The sequence below is a fragment of the Pipistrellus kuhlii genome, unplaced genomic scaffold (assembly GCF_014108245.1).
Source record: "Pipistrellus kuhlii isolate mPipKuh1 unplaced genomic scaffold, mPipKuh1.p scaffold_m20_p_18, whole genome shotgun sequence".
NCBI classification, from domain to species: domain Eukaryota; kingdom Metazoa; phylum Chordata; class Mammalia; order Chiroptera; family Vespertilionidae; genus Pipistrellus; species Pipistrellus kuhlii.
In genome coordinates, this window is record NW_023425493.1 from 21,577,236 (window position 1) to 21,592,416 (window position 15,181).

The following is a 15,181-nucleotide window of genomic DNA, read 5'->3' on the forward strand; positions in this document are numbered from 1 at the left end:
GGGCAAGTCACACACTTCAATGTTTCACCACATTTCTGAAATACCAATACTACCTATTTACATGTTCACTATGTCAATGTAAAGTTGAAATGAAAAAAACTAATGGTGGACTAGCACTGCAAACTACAGAGCAGTGTCAATTATAAATTACTAGAAGCTTGGTGCATGAATTCATGCATGGATGGGGTCTCTTGGCCTAGCTGGTTATCAAGCCAATGGCAGAGGTGCTGGGGAGGGGAGGGCAACCAGCTGGGGGGAAGGACCACACAAGGTTGGCTGGCTGCAGGAAGTTGGCTGAGGGTGTGCACTGAACACCAGGGGGCAGCTCCTGCATTGAATTTCTGCTCCCTGGTAGTCAGTGTGTGTCATAGCAATCGGTCACTTGGTTGTTCAGTAGCTTAGGTTTAGATAGATAGATAGATAGATAGATAGATAGATAGATAGATAGATAGACAGACAGATAGATAGATAGATAGATAGGATATTACAATTACCAAAAAGGAAGTTCAGCCTTCCATAATACCAAAACAGTTTTAAACAGCTTTTAACACCAAGTTAGTACCCATACCAACACCAAAAGCTCAGTGTATCTAGCATTGCTTTAGACTTAACAGTGGGAAAATAAGTGAGAAAGATAAAGATGGTATGTTAATGCACTACAATAGGAAACTAATTATTTTCAACTTTTGCTTTTTGTCCCTCAAATCATTAGGATTCTATTGTATATACCTCCATGGAAATTATGAATAAAAAATAAGAAGAAAAAAGGAAGCAGGCTAAACTTTTGTTAAATAAAATAAAATAAAAAGCCCTAACTGGTTTGGCTCAGTGGATAGAGCATCATTTTCGGATTAAAATCTGAGTATTGATGAAAAACCCAGGAGTCTTATAAGGCCTAAGAGAAACAGGCAAAGCAGAAATAGATTATTTCCGTGAGAGCTCTGGAGTACCCTCCTTCACTACAGTATTGGATAGCTAAGGTGCACAAGTCAAGGGAGGGGCAGTATTATCAGAGGAATGTGGGGCTCTGGGCACCCTTTTACTAATATGGGAGAGGGTCGGAAGGGAAATAATGCATGAGTGTAGAAGAGGTTTTACTTAAAATACTTCAAGAAAAGATTCTTTCTGGATGTCCAAAGAAACTCTCACTTGAAGAGTTTGCAAAGTTATAAAAATATCCTCAGGTGAAGATTAAGAATAACAAAATAAGAATTATTAAATGTAATAGAAAGATAATTCTGAAGAACACCCTAAGGCTAAGGAAGAGCCCCAAGGAACAGCAAACTCAGAGAGTCCTCTCCCTGAAGCTTTATTCAGACCGAACTAGATAGGGTTTGATTGAAACCTAGTGGAAGACAAGGAAGTTTATTGGACTGCTCAGGCAAAGCTGAGCCACAAGCAAGCAAGAAACAACCTCAAGGTGCAGGCAGCCAAGGTGGACAGGCAACAATGAAAATGAGGACTCCTGGAACCAGCTTACTGGCTGTGGTGCAAGCCCCGGGGCCCACAGTGTTTGTGTCTGGAGGGCCACAAGAAGGTCTTGCTGAGTCAGTACCAGGGCTGTGGGCTCATAGAGGGCGAGTGTGCACTGGATGCCCAGCTGGATGGAGCACAGCACGGCTGGATGTTCCAGAATCTTGCAGCAAGAAATAATCACTCCAGAATCAGGAAGAGAAGACCCTTCCTCCTGCAATATCCCTCCAGCACTCTCTACTGGCACAATTTAATATTGTGCTTGCTTGCAAAGAAGAAATAGGTACAGCTTCAACTAATGCAGACAAAAAGGGTAGATTTGGAACCAAGAGATAATAAACTGATTATCAGCATAGGATATAATTAAAGTACCCCATCTCGGAGATAATAGATCAACTGAAGGACTTGTATACATGCATATAAGTACAACCAATGGACATAAAGCTCTGGGGAGGGAGGGGATGGGTGGGAGGGAGGGAGGTGGGAAAATAAAATAAAATTAAAATTAAAATTAAAAAAAATAATAAATAAATAAATAAATAAAATAATAAAAATAAATAAAATTTTGTAAGTGATCTTGGTATATGTTGAAATATAGGTTAAAAATAAAAATAAAAATAAAATAAAAATAAAGTACCCCATCTCTTCTAATTATTTAACAGCCATGTTTGAAATCTCAATTTCCTAAGCCAATAAATAAATTATTTTCTTAATGTAAATTAAGAACGTAAATTGGCTCAACACTATAAAAAATATGTAGGTTCCTCAAAAAAAAAAATCTTTTAATTTAAAAATAGATCTACCATATGATCCAGAAATACTATTTCTGGATATATACCCAAAGAGATATGAGATATATGCACTCCTATGTGTATTGTGGCAGCATTATACACAGTAACCAAGATATAAAAACAACCAAAGTACTCATCAATGGATGAATAAAGATCACACACACCCACACACAAACACACACACAATTATTACTCAGCCATGATAAATAAGAAAATTTTGCCAAAACCAGTTTGCCTCAGTGGATAGAGCGTCAGCCTGCGGACTGAAGGGACCTGGGTTCGATTCCGGTCAGGGGCACGTACCTTGGTTGCGGGCACATCCCCAGTAGGGGTTGTGCAAGAGGCAGCTGATCGATGATTCTCATCGATGTTTCTAACTCTCTATCCCTCTCTCCTCCTCTCTGTAAAAAAAAAAAAAAAAAAAAAAATCAATAAAAATATTAAAGAAAGAAAGAAAGAAAAGAAAATCTTGCCATTTGCAACAACATAAGTGGACCTTGAAGATACTATGCTGTGAGAGTGAGGAATAGAAGAGATGTTGTTTAAGGGCACAAACTTGCACCTGGTAATAAATAAGGAACAGAGGTCTAATGCACAGTATATGAAATGTAGGAAACAGTAATGTGGCATAATCAAACTTGCTCAGAGACTAGACCTTAATGATTCCAATCACAAAAAATAAATAATTTGCCAAAACCGGTTTGGCTCAGTGGTAGAGCGTCGGTCTGCGGACTGAGGGGTCCCAGGTTCGATTCCAGTCAAGGGCATGTACATTGGTAGAGGGCACATCCCTGGTGGGGGGTGTGCAGGAGGCGGCTGGTCGGTGTTTCTCTCTCATCGATGTTTCTAGCTCTCTATTTCTCTCCCTTCCTCTCTGTAAAAAATCAATAAAATATATATTTTTTTAATTTTTTTAAATAATAATTATATGACATTACAGAGGTGCTAACTATCACTACAATGGCAATCATATTATTATACTTTAATACATAAATATATCAAATCAATATATTGTATATCTTGAATTTACAGTGTTATATATTAATGTAACATAATATATATATAAAAGGCTAAGTGACCAACTGTACCTCCATCTGACCATCTAACCAACCAACTGGTATATATGATGCATACTGGCAATTTAAAAATAAATGTTAATTCATGTATGCATGATACATGTAAAGCTCTCACTGGCGCCAATCACATGCATGTATTTCGATCTGTCACTGTCGATCATGAATTTGATTGTTTTTGTTGACAGTCAACGTGAGCCACATCATAATTTATTCATCAATCATCTGACCGACCTACCGGCCAGTACATATGACATGCACATGTGCAATTTAAAAATAAACCTGGACTTGTGCATGCATGATACATATAAAGCTCTCACTGGTGTCAATATAATCCTATATTATAAATACTATTTTGACATGTAATTTTTTGCAGTAATGTAATTACCACATGAATCTTCTAATTAATTTCCTTTCAATATGCATGAATCTGTGCAATGGGCCACTAGTATAATATAATAAAAAATTACTTCTATATTTGAACAATCTGGAACTCTCCTCAGCTAAGGCCCAGAAGCCCCTTTGTCTACAACTGTCTTGATTAGTCACCTTAGGTTAAATAAAGCTAAGTAAAGGTCTCTTGCCACTAGAAAAACAATCAATTAATTAATTAATTATTATTTTTTAGAAGTATACAATGATTTACAAAAGAATTCAAAAAGAGTTCCAATAGCCCAACCAATGTGGCTCAGTGATTGGGCATAGACCTATGAACCAGGAGATCACATTTCGATTCCCAATTAGGGCACATGCTCGAGTTTGGAGCTCAACCCCCAGTTGGGGGGTTGTACAGGAGGCAGCCAATCAATAATTATCTCTCAGTATTGGTATTTCTATTTCTCTCTCCCTCTCCCTTCCTCTCTGAAATCAAAAATATATATATTTTTTTTAAAAAGAGCTCCAATAGAAATCTATAGATTGTACCAATGTCAATTTCCTAATTCTCCAATTGTACTATTGTTATGTAAGATGTCCCCATTTACAGAAGCTGGGGGAAGGGTTCATGGAGCCTCTCTATACTATTTTGTAACTTCCTATGAGTCCATAATTATTTCAAATTTAAAAGTTTACTTAAATATGAGCTCCAACATCTGGAATAGATGAACTTATACAAACACAGTATTTCTTAGTATCTGATGCTAGAAAAGGTAGTAGTACTATAATACATACATATGTCTGTAGTGCTAACTCCATCTACTGGGTGCCAGCAGAAGCCAGCAATAAAAGACATTGAAAATTATGTCCTAATCACAAGTTCCAGCCCAAAGGCTGAAAAACAGAAGCTTCCAATTATTAACTCTCAAAGCATCTAAAATAACTATCAGAAAACAATGAAATCATTTTTATATAACTATACTTTGTTTTCCTAAGGAAAAATAGTTATCTTTCTACTAAATTTTTCTCATTTTCAGGATGGAGAAGAATGATGTCCATTACGTAAAGTTATTAGGATACCTGAGACTTTTTTTTTTTATTGATTTTTTTTACAGGGAGGAAGAAAAAGGGATAGAGAGTTAGAAACATTGATGAGAGTCATCGATCAGTTGCCTCTTGCACGCCCCCTACCGGGGATGTGCCCACAATCAAGGTACATGCCCTTGACCGGAATCGAACCCGGGACCTTTTAGTCCGCAGGCTGACGCTCTATCCACTGAGCCAAACCGGTTTTGGCGAGACTCTTGATTTGATTAAGATTTCATAGATACACTAACTTACATAAGGGGATAAAAGATGCAAATAAAACTAACATCTAGGCAACTTGAAGTCAGTGACTTAAACTTCTTTCTAAATCAAACGAGAACAACTTGCTCAGGGTAAAGGCAAAAGCATATGCTAGGTAAATTCAGCAAAAGACCCTCAGAATAAACTAACATCCAATTAAATCAACAAAAAAAAAAACAAGCAGCTCAAACATTACCACCTGTCTACTTTAGTGATGTCAAACCATGCTAGAAAATTGTTTGGACTATAAGAAGAAAATTGCCCCTGATGATTTTTATTGGAAATCTTTTCCTCAAGAAAATATAACACAAGAAAAGGTAACTGCCAGAACAACTTCTACAATCCAGAGATGTTAAGAATTCTCTCGACAAGACTGCCACCTACTGGATTACCTTAAATTCCAGCATTTAACATTTTGAGATTTAAAAATGTTAAATACCACATATAACCAATAAAAGACAAGGGTGTTTTTTTAGTAATAATAATAATAATAATAATAATTCCAAACAGTTAAAAAAAATTTCACATCACGGGAAATTCTGCCTTAAGTATTATTAAAGGAAGCCCATTAGCCTGAAGCAATCTCAGTAAATTTTATTTTTTAAATTTATCTTTATCTACTTAACCAGTTCATTCTATTGTATATTTGTTTTTATTTTTGAAAATATTACAGATGTCCCCTTTTTTCTCTATTTACTTCTTCCACCCTGCATTTATCCTCCACCACCAAGCCTATCACACTATAGAGTCTATGTTTGCAGAGCTCATCTGACAGATATGTGAAAAAGGAAACAAAGAAACCTAGCATGGATTTAGTAATTATTGCAGTATATATGAACTCACAGTTGTTAGAAATTATCATCAAGATTATTTATATTAAAATAAGAGCAATAGCCAAAACCAGTTTGGCTCAGTGGATAGAGCATCGGCCTGCGGGCTGAAAGGTCCCAGGTTCGATTCTGGTCAAGGGCATATATCTTAGTTGCGGGCATATCCCCAGTAGGGGGTGTGCAAGAGGCAGCCGATCGGTAATTCTCTCTCCTTGATGTTTCTAATACTCTCTCTCTCTCTTCCTCTCTGTAAGAAATCAATAAAAATATATTTTTTAAAAAGTATTCAAAAAAATAAAATAAAATAAGAGCAATATAATAAGTGGTTATATAGGAAAATATTTTCAACCACTCTAATATTATGCAAGTGGGTATTTGGGACTTAGATAAAATTTCTAATGATAGAGTAACATGTTCTGATTACAAAAGTGCTTTTCCTCAACTTGGGCAGAGCTCACATAATATGCTTTAAAATATGCCTTAAAATTATTCCAAAAGCAGCTAAAGTGATAATGAAGACACTGATGTTGAAGATTATTGAAGAGATTCTGGCAGTCTTATGAATGTAAGAGTGGATGAAAAGCAACATTTCTGAGTTATTAATTTGTGTAACATATTTTAAATATATATGCAAATGTTTAAATTAACCAAGAAAATATTATGATTGGGCATTCAATGATTTCACCTTTATTCATCAAGGTTTCTACATTTAAGGAGTTCAAACTGGGAGCTTCTCATTGGAAAAAGGAAGGCCTGCACCTTATAGATAAGTATAGTATATGCCCCCTAAAGTAGAGGTGTAATAGACCTCTTAATCATAAAACTCCAAGATTTTTAAATAATTACTAAAGGTTAAATTACTCAATATGTAATACTTCTTGGCCTGTGTTATTACAGACTTGACAAATGGAAAGTTGCCTTCTGTTATGCCAGAAAGAAAGTGCTGGAGGCATATCCTAAGCACATAGAGTTTGAAGGGACTCCCACTGGCGATTCTGGGACCATCTGAGTATCAAAATAATTAAGCACTGTAGGGAATTAAATACTGAGAGGAGAAGAAGGGAGAGGGGGTGGAATTCAGGTATCTATACCAATAAGTAGATAAATAAATAAAAGAGAAGGGAATGGTCTGGCTTCCATCAGAATGTCAAGGCTGACTGGTAGTAAATCAAAAAAGTGCAGGAGACAGAAAATTCTGATCTTGAATTCATCATAGTAAAGATTGGATCAGACAAGAATCATAAATGAATAAAGGAGAGAATTTTGAGGAGAAGAAGGATATTTTTATGGGTATTACCACAGACAGCTTACTGAGTGCGGAATTAGACATCCTGTCTAGGTAACCAAAGCAAACATCACCAGCAAGGGACAAATGGGTACCACCTACCTTCAGATATACCACCTAGATAGCAATAAATAACCTGAGAATCTAATCATGAGGAAATGTTAGATTAAGAATAGGGAACCTTTTTTCTACCAAGGGCTGTTTGGATATTTATAACATCATTCATGGGCCATACAAAATTATCAACTAAAAAATTAGCCTGCTGTATTTAGTCAAACATTTAATTAACTCACCCCTAATACCTTGGCAGGGCCAGACTAAATGATTTATCAGGCCTTATATGGCCCTCTGGCCAGACATTCCCCACCCTTGGTAACCTAATATGAGAGATGTTATATTAAAAAGGGAAAAAGATTTTTTTTCCCCCAAAAAAATGTCTCTGTCGTAAGAGATAGAGAAAGGCTATGAAAATGTTTCCAGATTTTAAAAAGCTGAAGACATATGGCTACTAAATGCAACACCTGACCCTAGTGTGAATTCTGAACTGGAAGAGGATAGGATAATACGGGGTCAACTAACAAAACTGGAGATAAATGGCAGGTCAGATAAAAAGTATTGTCTGAATGTTAAATTTACTGAATTGGTACATATAATCTGGTTATATAAGAGATACTATTTCCTAAGAATATAAAAAAGGCTAATATGCAATGTGTCCCCTCAGGAGTTTGACTGGAGACCAGGAGTTCTATCACTCGCTATGACATGCACTGACTACCAGGGGCCGGTGCAGAACAAAGGAAGGTCCCAGCCAGCAGCAGGAAGGCAGTCCCCAAATAGCAGCCAGAAGGCCCTGATCGACCCTGATCACCAGCCAGGCCTAGGGACCCTACCTGTGCATGAATTTCGTGCACCAGGACTCTTGTATAAGGATAAAACACCATGAGGTATGGAACTTATTCTTAAACTATTCCAAAAAACGTACATGTGGAGAGGGGTAGGGGGTATAGAGAGAGAGAGATTGAGAGAAAAAGAAACAGAGAAAGAGAAATTGAGAGTTTGAGAGATCAAGAAAGTGGTGCAAAGTGAGTGGACTAAATATGACCAATAGGCGATTCTGAGTAAAGACTAAACAGGTGGTTCTCTGTAAAAGTTTTATTTTTATCTCTTCTGTGAGTTTAAAATTACTTCTGGAAAAAAAAAAAAAAGAAAAAAAAAGGCTGAAACATTTCTTTATCTACTGCTCATCAAAAAAATCTTAAATTGCCGAAACCAGTTTGGCTCAGTGGTAGAGCATTGGTCTGCAGACTGAAAGGTCCCAGGTTCGATTCCCGTCAGGGGCATGTACATTGGTTGCGGGCACATCCCCGGTAGGGGGTGTGCAAGAGGCAGCTGGTTGGTCTTTCTCTCTCATCGACGTTTCTAGCTCTCTATCTTTCTCCCTTCTTCTCTGTAAAAAATCAATAAAAATATATTTTTTTTAAATCTTAAATCTTTTTTTGTTGGGATCAAAATGGTTTACTCACATTGTTAAAATCAGAACCGAAATGATGTATGTATAAAAGAATAGATAAAGTGGTTCTTTCACTATAGTGCACTGTATCCTTAATGTTCCATCCCCTGCTGCCCACTGACCAGGACATGTGGACTCAACAGAGCAATTACAATGACTCAAAATCATTTCAACTGGAAGTGCTCTCCACTTCAGCCCAAGTGGCTTAGAATTAAAATATTCAAAAGCAACAATACCTTTATCTTTAGCTATTTTTCATCAATGTTAAGAAACCATCAATTTTAAGACTCACAATTATTTTTTATACCACTAAGAAAGGGAAAAAACATGACAACTATAATTACAGGATGCCACCAATTGTTAATAACACTACAATTTCATACATGTTAAATATGAAAAGACTAGAGGCCCAGTGCACAAAATTAAATCACTCAAAGGGGGGCCCTCAGACCAGCCTGTACCTTCTCACAGTCCAGGAGCCTTCAGGGGATGTCTGACTGACACCTTAGGCCCACACCCCACAGGGAAGCCATCAGTCAGACACCCTTAGCACTGCCACAGAGGTGGGAGAGGCTCCCACCACAGCTGCAGCACTCACCAGCCATGAGTCCAGCTTCTGGCTGAGTGGCGCTCCCCTTGTGTAAGTGCACTGACCACCAGAGGGCAGGTCTTGCATAGAGCATTTACCCCCTGGTGGTAAGTGCACGTTATAGCAACCAGTTGTTCCACCATTCAGGCAATATGCATATTAGCCTTTTATTATATAAGATGTACCTCTTAAAATTGACAAAATCGTTTTTATTGTGTTTTCACAAACAATTAAAAACACATGCATTTTTATTGTGTTTTCCCAAACAATTAAAAACACACTCTAACCAATATGCTGAACTGGACTTCCTGTTATCTGGAGACTAGCAGTAGGATCTAAAGATGGGAAGAAAGCAGTTTAGATTCTTAAAAGGATATTTCTTGGATCATATGATCTCACACATCTAGAGGAAATAATGAACAACATAAATTGATGAACAAAAAGAGACCCAGAGAAGAGAAGCAGCGATCAGACTCTCAAACCTCAGAGGGAAAGTAGGAGAGGGTGGGGGTAAGGGGAAGAGATCAATCAAAGCACTTGTGTGCATGCATATGGGCCTAGCCAGTGGCCATGGACAACAGGGGGGTGGGAGCATATGTAGGGAGGGGTTTTGGATGGGAAAAGGGGGATGAGGACAATTATGTGATACCATAATCAATTAAAAAAGAAAAGAAAAAGAAAGTAGAGCTAAAATGCCTGACACTTTAAAGAAAGTTGTAGATATATAGGGGCCAGACACCTTCTCCTACATTCAGTTGGGACAGAGGCTTCTATGATGTTATCAGTCAGAACCACAACTGGCCCTGACCTTCACCCCAGCCTAGAGAATGAATGAAGGAGCAGTCATAGTACACAACAAAGAGGCTTTTCTTTCTCCGGGATCCTTACAATTTCTCCCACTCCTCTAAGCCGAGTATTTGTTTTTATTTCCAGTTTTGTGCCACTATAAACAATGCTGTAATAAACATCCTTTAAAAATGTCATTAGTGGTATACTTTTATTTCTAACAAGATATACTCCCTAGAATGGAACCAATGTGTCTCACTATAGGTATCTTTTCATCTTCATAGATGTTGCCAGATTGCTTTCAAAATGTAGGTACACACATTTTACCCTTTTTGTTCATATCCCCATCAGCTCTATATGCTATTTTTGGCAATCGGATATCTTATTGTTACCTTAATTACACTTTCCTGACTATTCATGAATTGGGACATCTTTACATATATGTTTGTTGGCTAAGTAAAGAGCTTTCCTATCCATACCCTTGTTTTTCTCCTTTTTTTCTACCAACTGTTACAAAATTTATATATACTATAGCTATTAATCTTTCATCTGTCATCTTTATTAGAAGTGTTTTTTCCAGAGCTATCATTTGTTATTAACTTTGTTTATGGTATCTTCTGTCCTACCAAGTGTTTTTATTTTATTTGTATATGGTCAATATATACATAAATATATAATTGCACCCATACACATATGTGTGTGTGTGTGTATGTGTGCACATTTATATATTTAAAACATATGTATACATCTTTTAAAGTTTCTTAAATCCCAGTAACTATATGGAATGTTTAATAATCAAAAATTACTGAGAAGGTATCTGTCTCATATATATAAATGAGGAATAGCAAGAAAGATGGATTTGACCAAACAGGGATGAAGAAGTTGTTACTGAAAAAATAGTCATTTCATGTTTATTACTCCCATCCATGAAATTTCAATTAACCAGTTATATCTAACTTCTTTAAGCGCAGAAAGTATTATGATTCTCATCCTCATCTTCATTTTTTAAATGAAGAAATTGAAGTATGGTGAAAAGCCACAGTGACTAATACAGCTGAGATTCAATACTATGTCTCTTGAAACACAATAACAGTGTCAATACAAGTTTGGGGTAGTATTTAGGAACAAGCTGCTTACCTTTCAATAGCTAATTCTTTGTTAGAAAGTTGCTGCACTGTAATCACTACCTTCTTCTCTATTCCTTGCTTCAATTTGAAATAAAATTTATCTCTGTCCTTAGGCACAGGACTGAAATATGCAGAAAGAACAGGAATTATCAATACAATAAGTAATACAATAATATAAGATAACCTATTCCAACATTAGAATGAGACAACAAGGTATTTAAGCAACAACACCCTTATTCTTAAAGTGTACTAAACTCTCATCCTGCCACACAGTAACTATCTATAATAATAAAAGCATAACACATGCTAATCAGACCAGATGTCCTTTTGGACATGCTTCCAGATGACCCTCCGGAAGCCAGGGCTGCGAGGGAACCCTGGGTCCCGGGTGACAGAGAGAAGCTGATGCCGGCAGAAGGGGGAAGGAAGGCCTACTCTTGCACGAGTTTTGAACATCAGGCCTCTAGTAAGTTTATACTCAACAAAACCTAACAGAGGTTAAAAAAAAGATTTTGTAAATTATATCATTTCAAATTTCAGTTTTTAAATTTAAGAAAATGATTTAATAACTTTTTAAAATTGATTTTAGAGAGGAAGGGAGAGGGACAGAGATAGAAATATCAATGATGAGAGAGAATCGTTGATCATCTGCCTCCTGCATGCACCCCACTGGGGATTGAGCCCAAAACAAAGGCATGTGCCATTGGCCGGAATCGAACCTGGGACCCTTCAATCCACAGGCCGGCGCTCTATCCACTGAGCCAAACTGGCTAGGGCATTAACTTTTTTTAAAGACAGTCCCATGTCTGATTTAGCTGTTAAGTGCAGTTCTGAGTTCTTTTAACACAGTGAAACCCTAAGCAAAAGAAAATTAGAAGATGAGCTTACTTTTAAACATCTAGAATATGAGATGATTGTGATATATCTAGGAAAATATACAGTAAAAAATGGACAAAATTATATAGATTGCAGCAGTCTAGCCTAGGCAAGACTGAATATTCATAAGAATTATTATTAAAACAATAAATGTCTAAAATATAGGTTGTCTTATCTGAAAAAGAAAAAAACCTTGAGTAACTTATTTGACCTAGGATCAATTTCTATATCTATAATAAACAGATAAAATGCCTACCTAACAATTATTAAAATTGAAAGCACAGTTAAGGCACTTACTAGTAAGTGATCATTAGAATATGATTGGCCCTATCAGGTTTGGCTCACACAGACCTTGGAACAAAAATCCTTCACTGAGTGTAAGGACCAATGGGGGTTAGGAATGAATGAAGAAAAAAGATGGAGCCTTGCCGTTTTGGCTCAGTGAATGGAGTGTAGGCCTGCAGACCAAAGAGTCCCCGGTTGGATTTGGTCAAGGGCACATACCTGTTACAGGCTCCTTCCCAGCCTGGGCCCTGGTCAGGGCATGTGCAGGAGGCAACCAATCAATGTGTTTCTCTCACATCAATATTTCTGTCTTTCCCTTTCTCTTCCACTCTCTAAAATCAATAGAAATATATCCTCAGGTGAGAATTAAAAACAAAAGAATATAACTGTGTCCTATTACCTGCCTATTTTTGAAATGGAGAAAACATTCTAAATATACAATAGAATTAACTGGTTAAGTAAATGATGGTCAAACCACATAATATACTGTTGGTAACCATTAAAAATAATTTTAAGAACATTGTAATGAAAAATTCTTATAAAGTTAAAAGAAAAATTTATGAATATAGAAATAAATTTAAAAAATATCTCCTAGAAATAAACAAAGGAAATAACTAAAATATTGAGTGTTATCTTAGCTGATAATCACTACAGCTGTTTTTATTCTATCTTTATTATTTTACTATGTTTTCTATAATAAATATCAAGACTTTTAAATATTAAGAAAAGCACTTACATAAAATATTTTAAAATAAGGAGAAAAGTGAAACATATTCATTCACCAAATCTTTCTTTTGCATTTTAAAGCTTTAAACAAACATTGTATAGTTTCTAGCATCTTTATATTAGCCAATATCATATTTCAAGCACAATATCAATTTTTATTCTTTCCAAATAACCTCACCTAAAGTTTCCTTTTCCATCATCTTCTTTTACCTCCAAGGAGACACTGAAGGTAAACACATCATTGTCGGGGGTAGGAATAACTGAGTCTTTAACATCAGAAACTTGTCTAGAAGAACGTTTGAATGCTGTACAGAAACTATATAAAATTCTGCTTACCTAAAAGAATAAAAATGGGAGAACCATTAGGCAAGGCTTTAACTGCATTTTTTATACCCTTCTCTCCTAATTCTTGAATCTGTAATTTAACATAACACAGTTTTCTTCAGCAGATAGAGTATAAGCATATATATATAGTTTATAATATATGTTATATAGTCTGTAATAAAGTGTATATATAAACATATATATAGCTACTTCTTTGATCTGGCATTTAAACACAGTAATAAAGATATTTAAGTTCATAAAAAAAAAAACCTCTATTTATTTATAGATGTGGCTAGACCTCAGAATATAGTATGACTTCAAAGATAATTACAAGAATGATCCCAGCATCTAAACCTTCCCAATCAACACACACAAAAAAGGTTTTAGCCCAAGTCATCAATTTCTCTTTTCACTTCCCTCAGTTCCAGAGGACTAGACATTTAGGCATAGAATGAAGCAAATACTGGCTTTCGCAATAAACAAACACAATAATATGGTTTACGGTAGTTCCCAGTGTTGTTCTGCATGTGGTTGTGATATAAACACATTGCAGGGTTCCAGAATGCATGCTGAAGTGGTCTTATCTATTTTACTAGTGTTAAGGCAGTCTCATACACTTCCCCTAAAGTTGAGAAATGTCACACACTATTCCAGAAGTTATTCTTTTCCTCACTTCCAAAAGAAGCATCATACCATCTCACATCTGTGTAAGCCTAACGCACAAAAGACCTTCCAAATTTCTTGGGCCACTCATGGGTTGAATGAAGAAAACAAGATAAAATAAGAAGGGTTTAACAAAGGTCATATTTTCAAAACCTCACATTGGAAGGAACAAGTAAAAAAGACTTCTTTGAATATTAATAAATCCTTCACTTTAAATAGAATGGTTTCAAATTACTCACTGAATTATATTTGTCTATGACTGTAATATTTTGTAATTTGCTTGAAACAAGAACACTTTCATCAACAGTAGAATTTCTTAAAGTATGGGGTCTTTCCCCATTTTTCTATCTTGTTATATTCATATATTCTACCTTTTCTCATACATTCAGTCTATCACATTAAAAAACAAGTAATTCTCAAACCTCCATCAGCCATACTTACACATATTAACCTATATTACCCTAAAGTGCCTTGCTAATGCCAAATTCATAGCTTCTTAAATATGCACTTTTAACTGTATAAGAATGTTTAACTTCAGCAATATCACATTGCACATAAATTTTTTTGATATTTTAATGTGTCATCTGATTTTAATGTTATATCAATGAATAAAAACAAGGGTTGGCATTAATAAAAACTGTAGGCCTCAAAACTTATACATTTAAAACAATGATAAATTTACTCATTCTTTCTGTAAATATATTTTGAACATGTTCGGTGCACTAAGTATTATACAGCAGTTAACATGGAGCTTGCACTCCAGCACATATATGAAAGCTGAATGTGCTTAAGGTAGGTGAGGACTTATTAGGTAAGCCAAAAGCAAAAATGTTTAGTCTCAACTGAATACTTATTTGACTAAGCTCAATAATTTAAGTGTTAGAGAGGAAAACAGAACCAAAGAACATGCTAAGAATAAGTCATTAAATATTGTGCCTACAAAGTAAAGTGTGAATAGGAACTTTAAACTACTTTTGGTTCTTTGAGTTCTCCCTACCTTCTAACCCCCAATAAAATGTGAAGTCTATTGGTTCCTTCTTACACATTCAACTTCAGCATATTTTTAAGAAAACACTATATGTGAAAACAGGGAAATATCTGTTTTTCCTGTTTTACACAAT

The 15,181-nt window shown here is 35.8% G+C and overlaps 1 protein-coding gene across 13 annotated transcripts in view; it reads right to left on the minus strand.

Moving 5' to 3' along the window:
- Positions 1-15,181, minus strand: part of RABGAP1L (RAB GTPase activating protein 1 like) — a 372,936-nt gene that overhangs the window by 321,003 nt on the left and 36,752 nt on the right. For 12 of the 13 annotated variants that reach the window (XR_006741962.1, XR_006741961.1, XM_045583198.1 and 9 more), the window contains exons 6-7: positions 13,252-13,409; positions 11,197-11,307 (exon numbers count right to left, since the gene is read on the minus strand). Coding sequence is in view for 10 of the 13 variants with exons in the window: in XM_045583198.1 (XP_045439154.1) it covers positions 11,197-11,307; positions 13,252-13,409 (269 nt within the window). In the remaining 3 variants the exon portion in view is untranslated. Of the gene's footprint in view, positions 1-11,196; positions 11,308-13,251; positions 13,410-15,181 lie in introns of those variants that run through there. The other variant, XM_045583202.1, reaches the window with a different exon arrangement.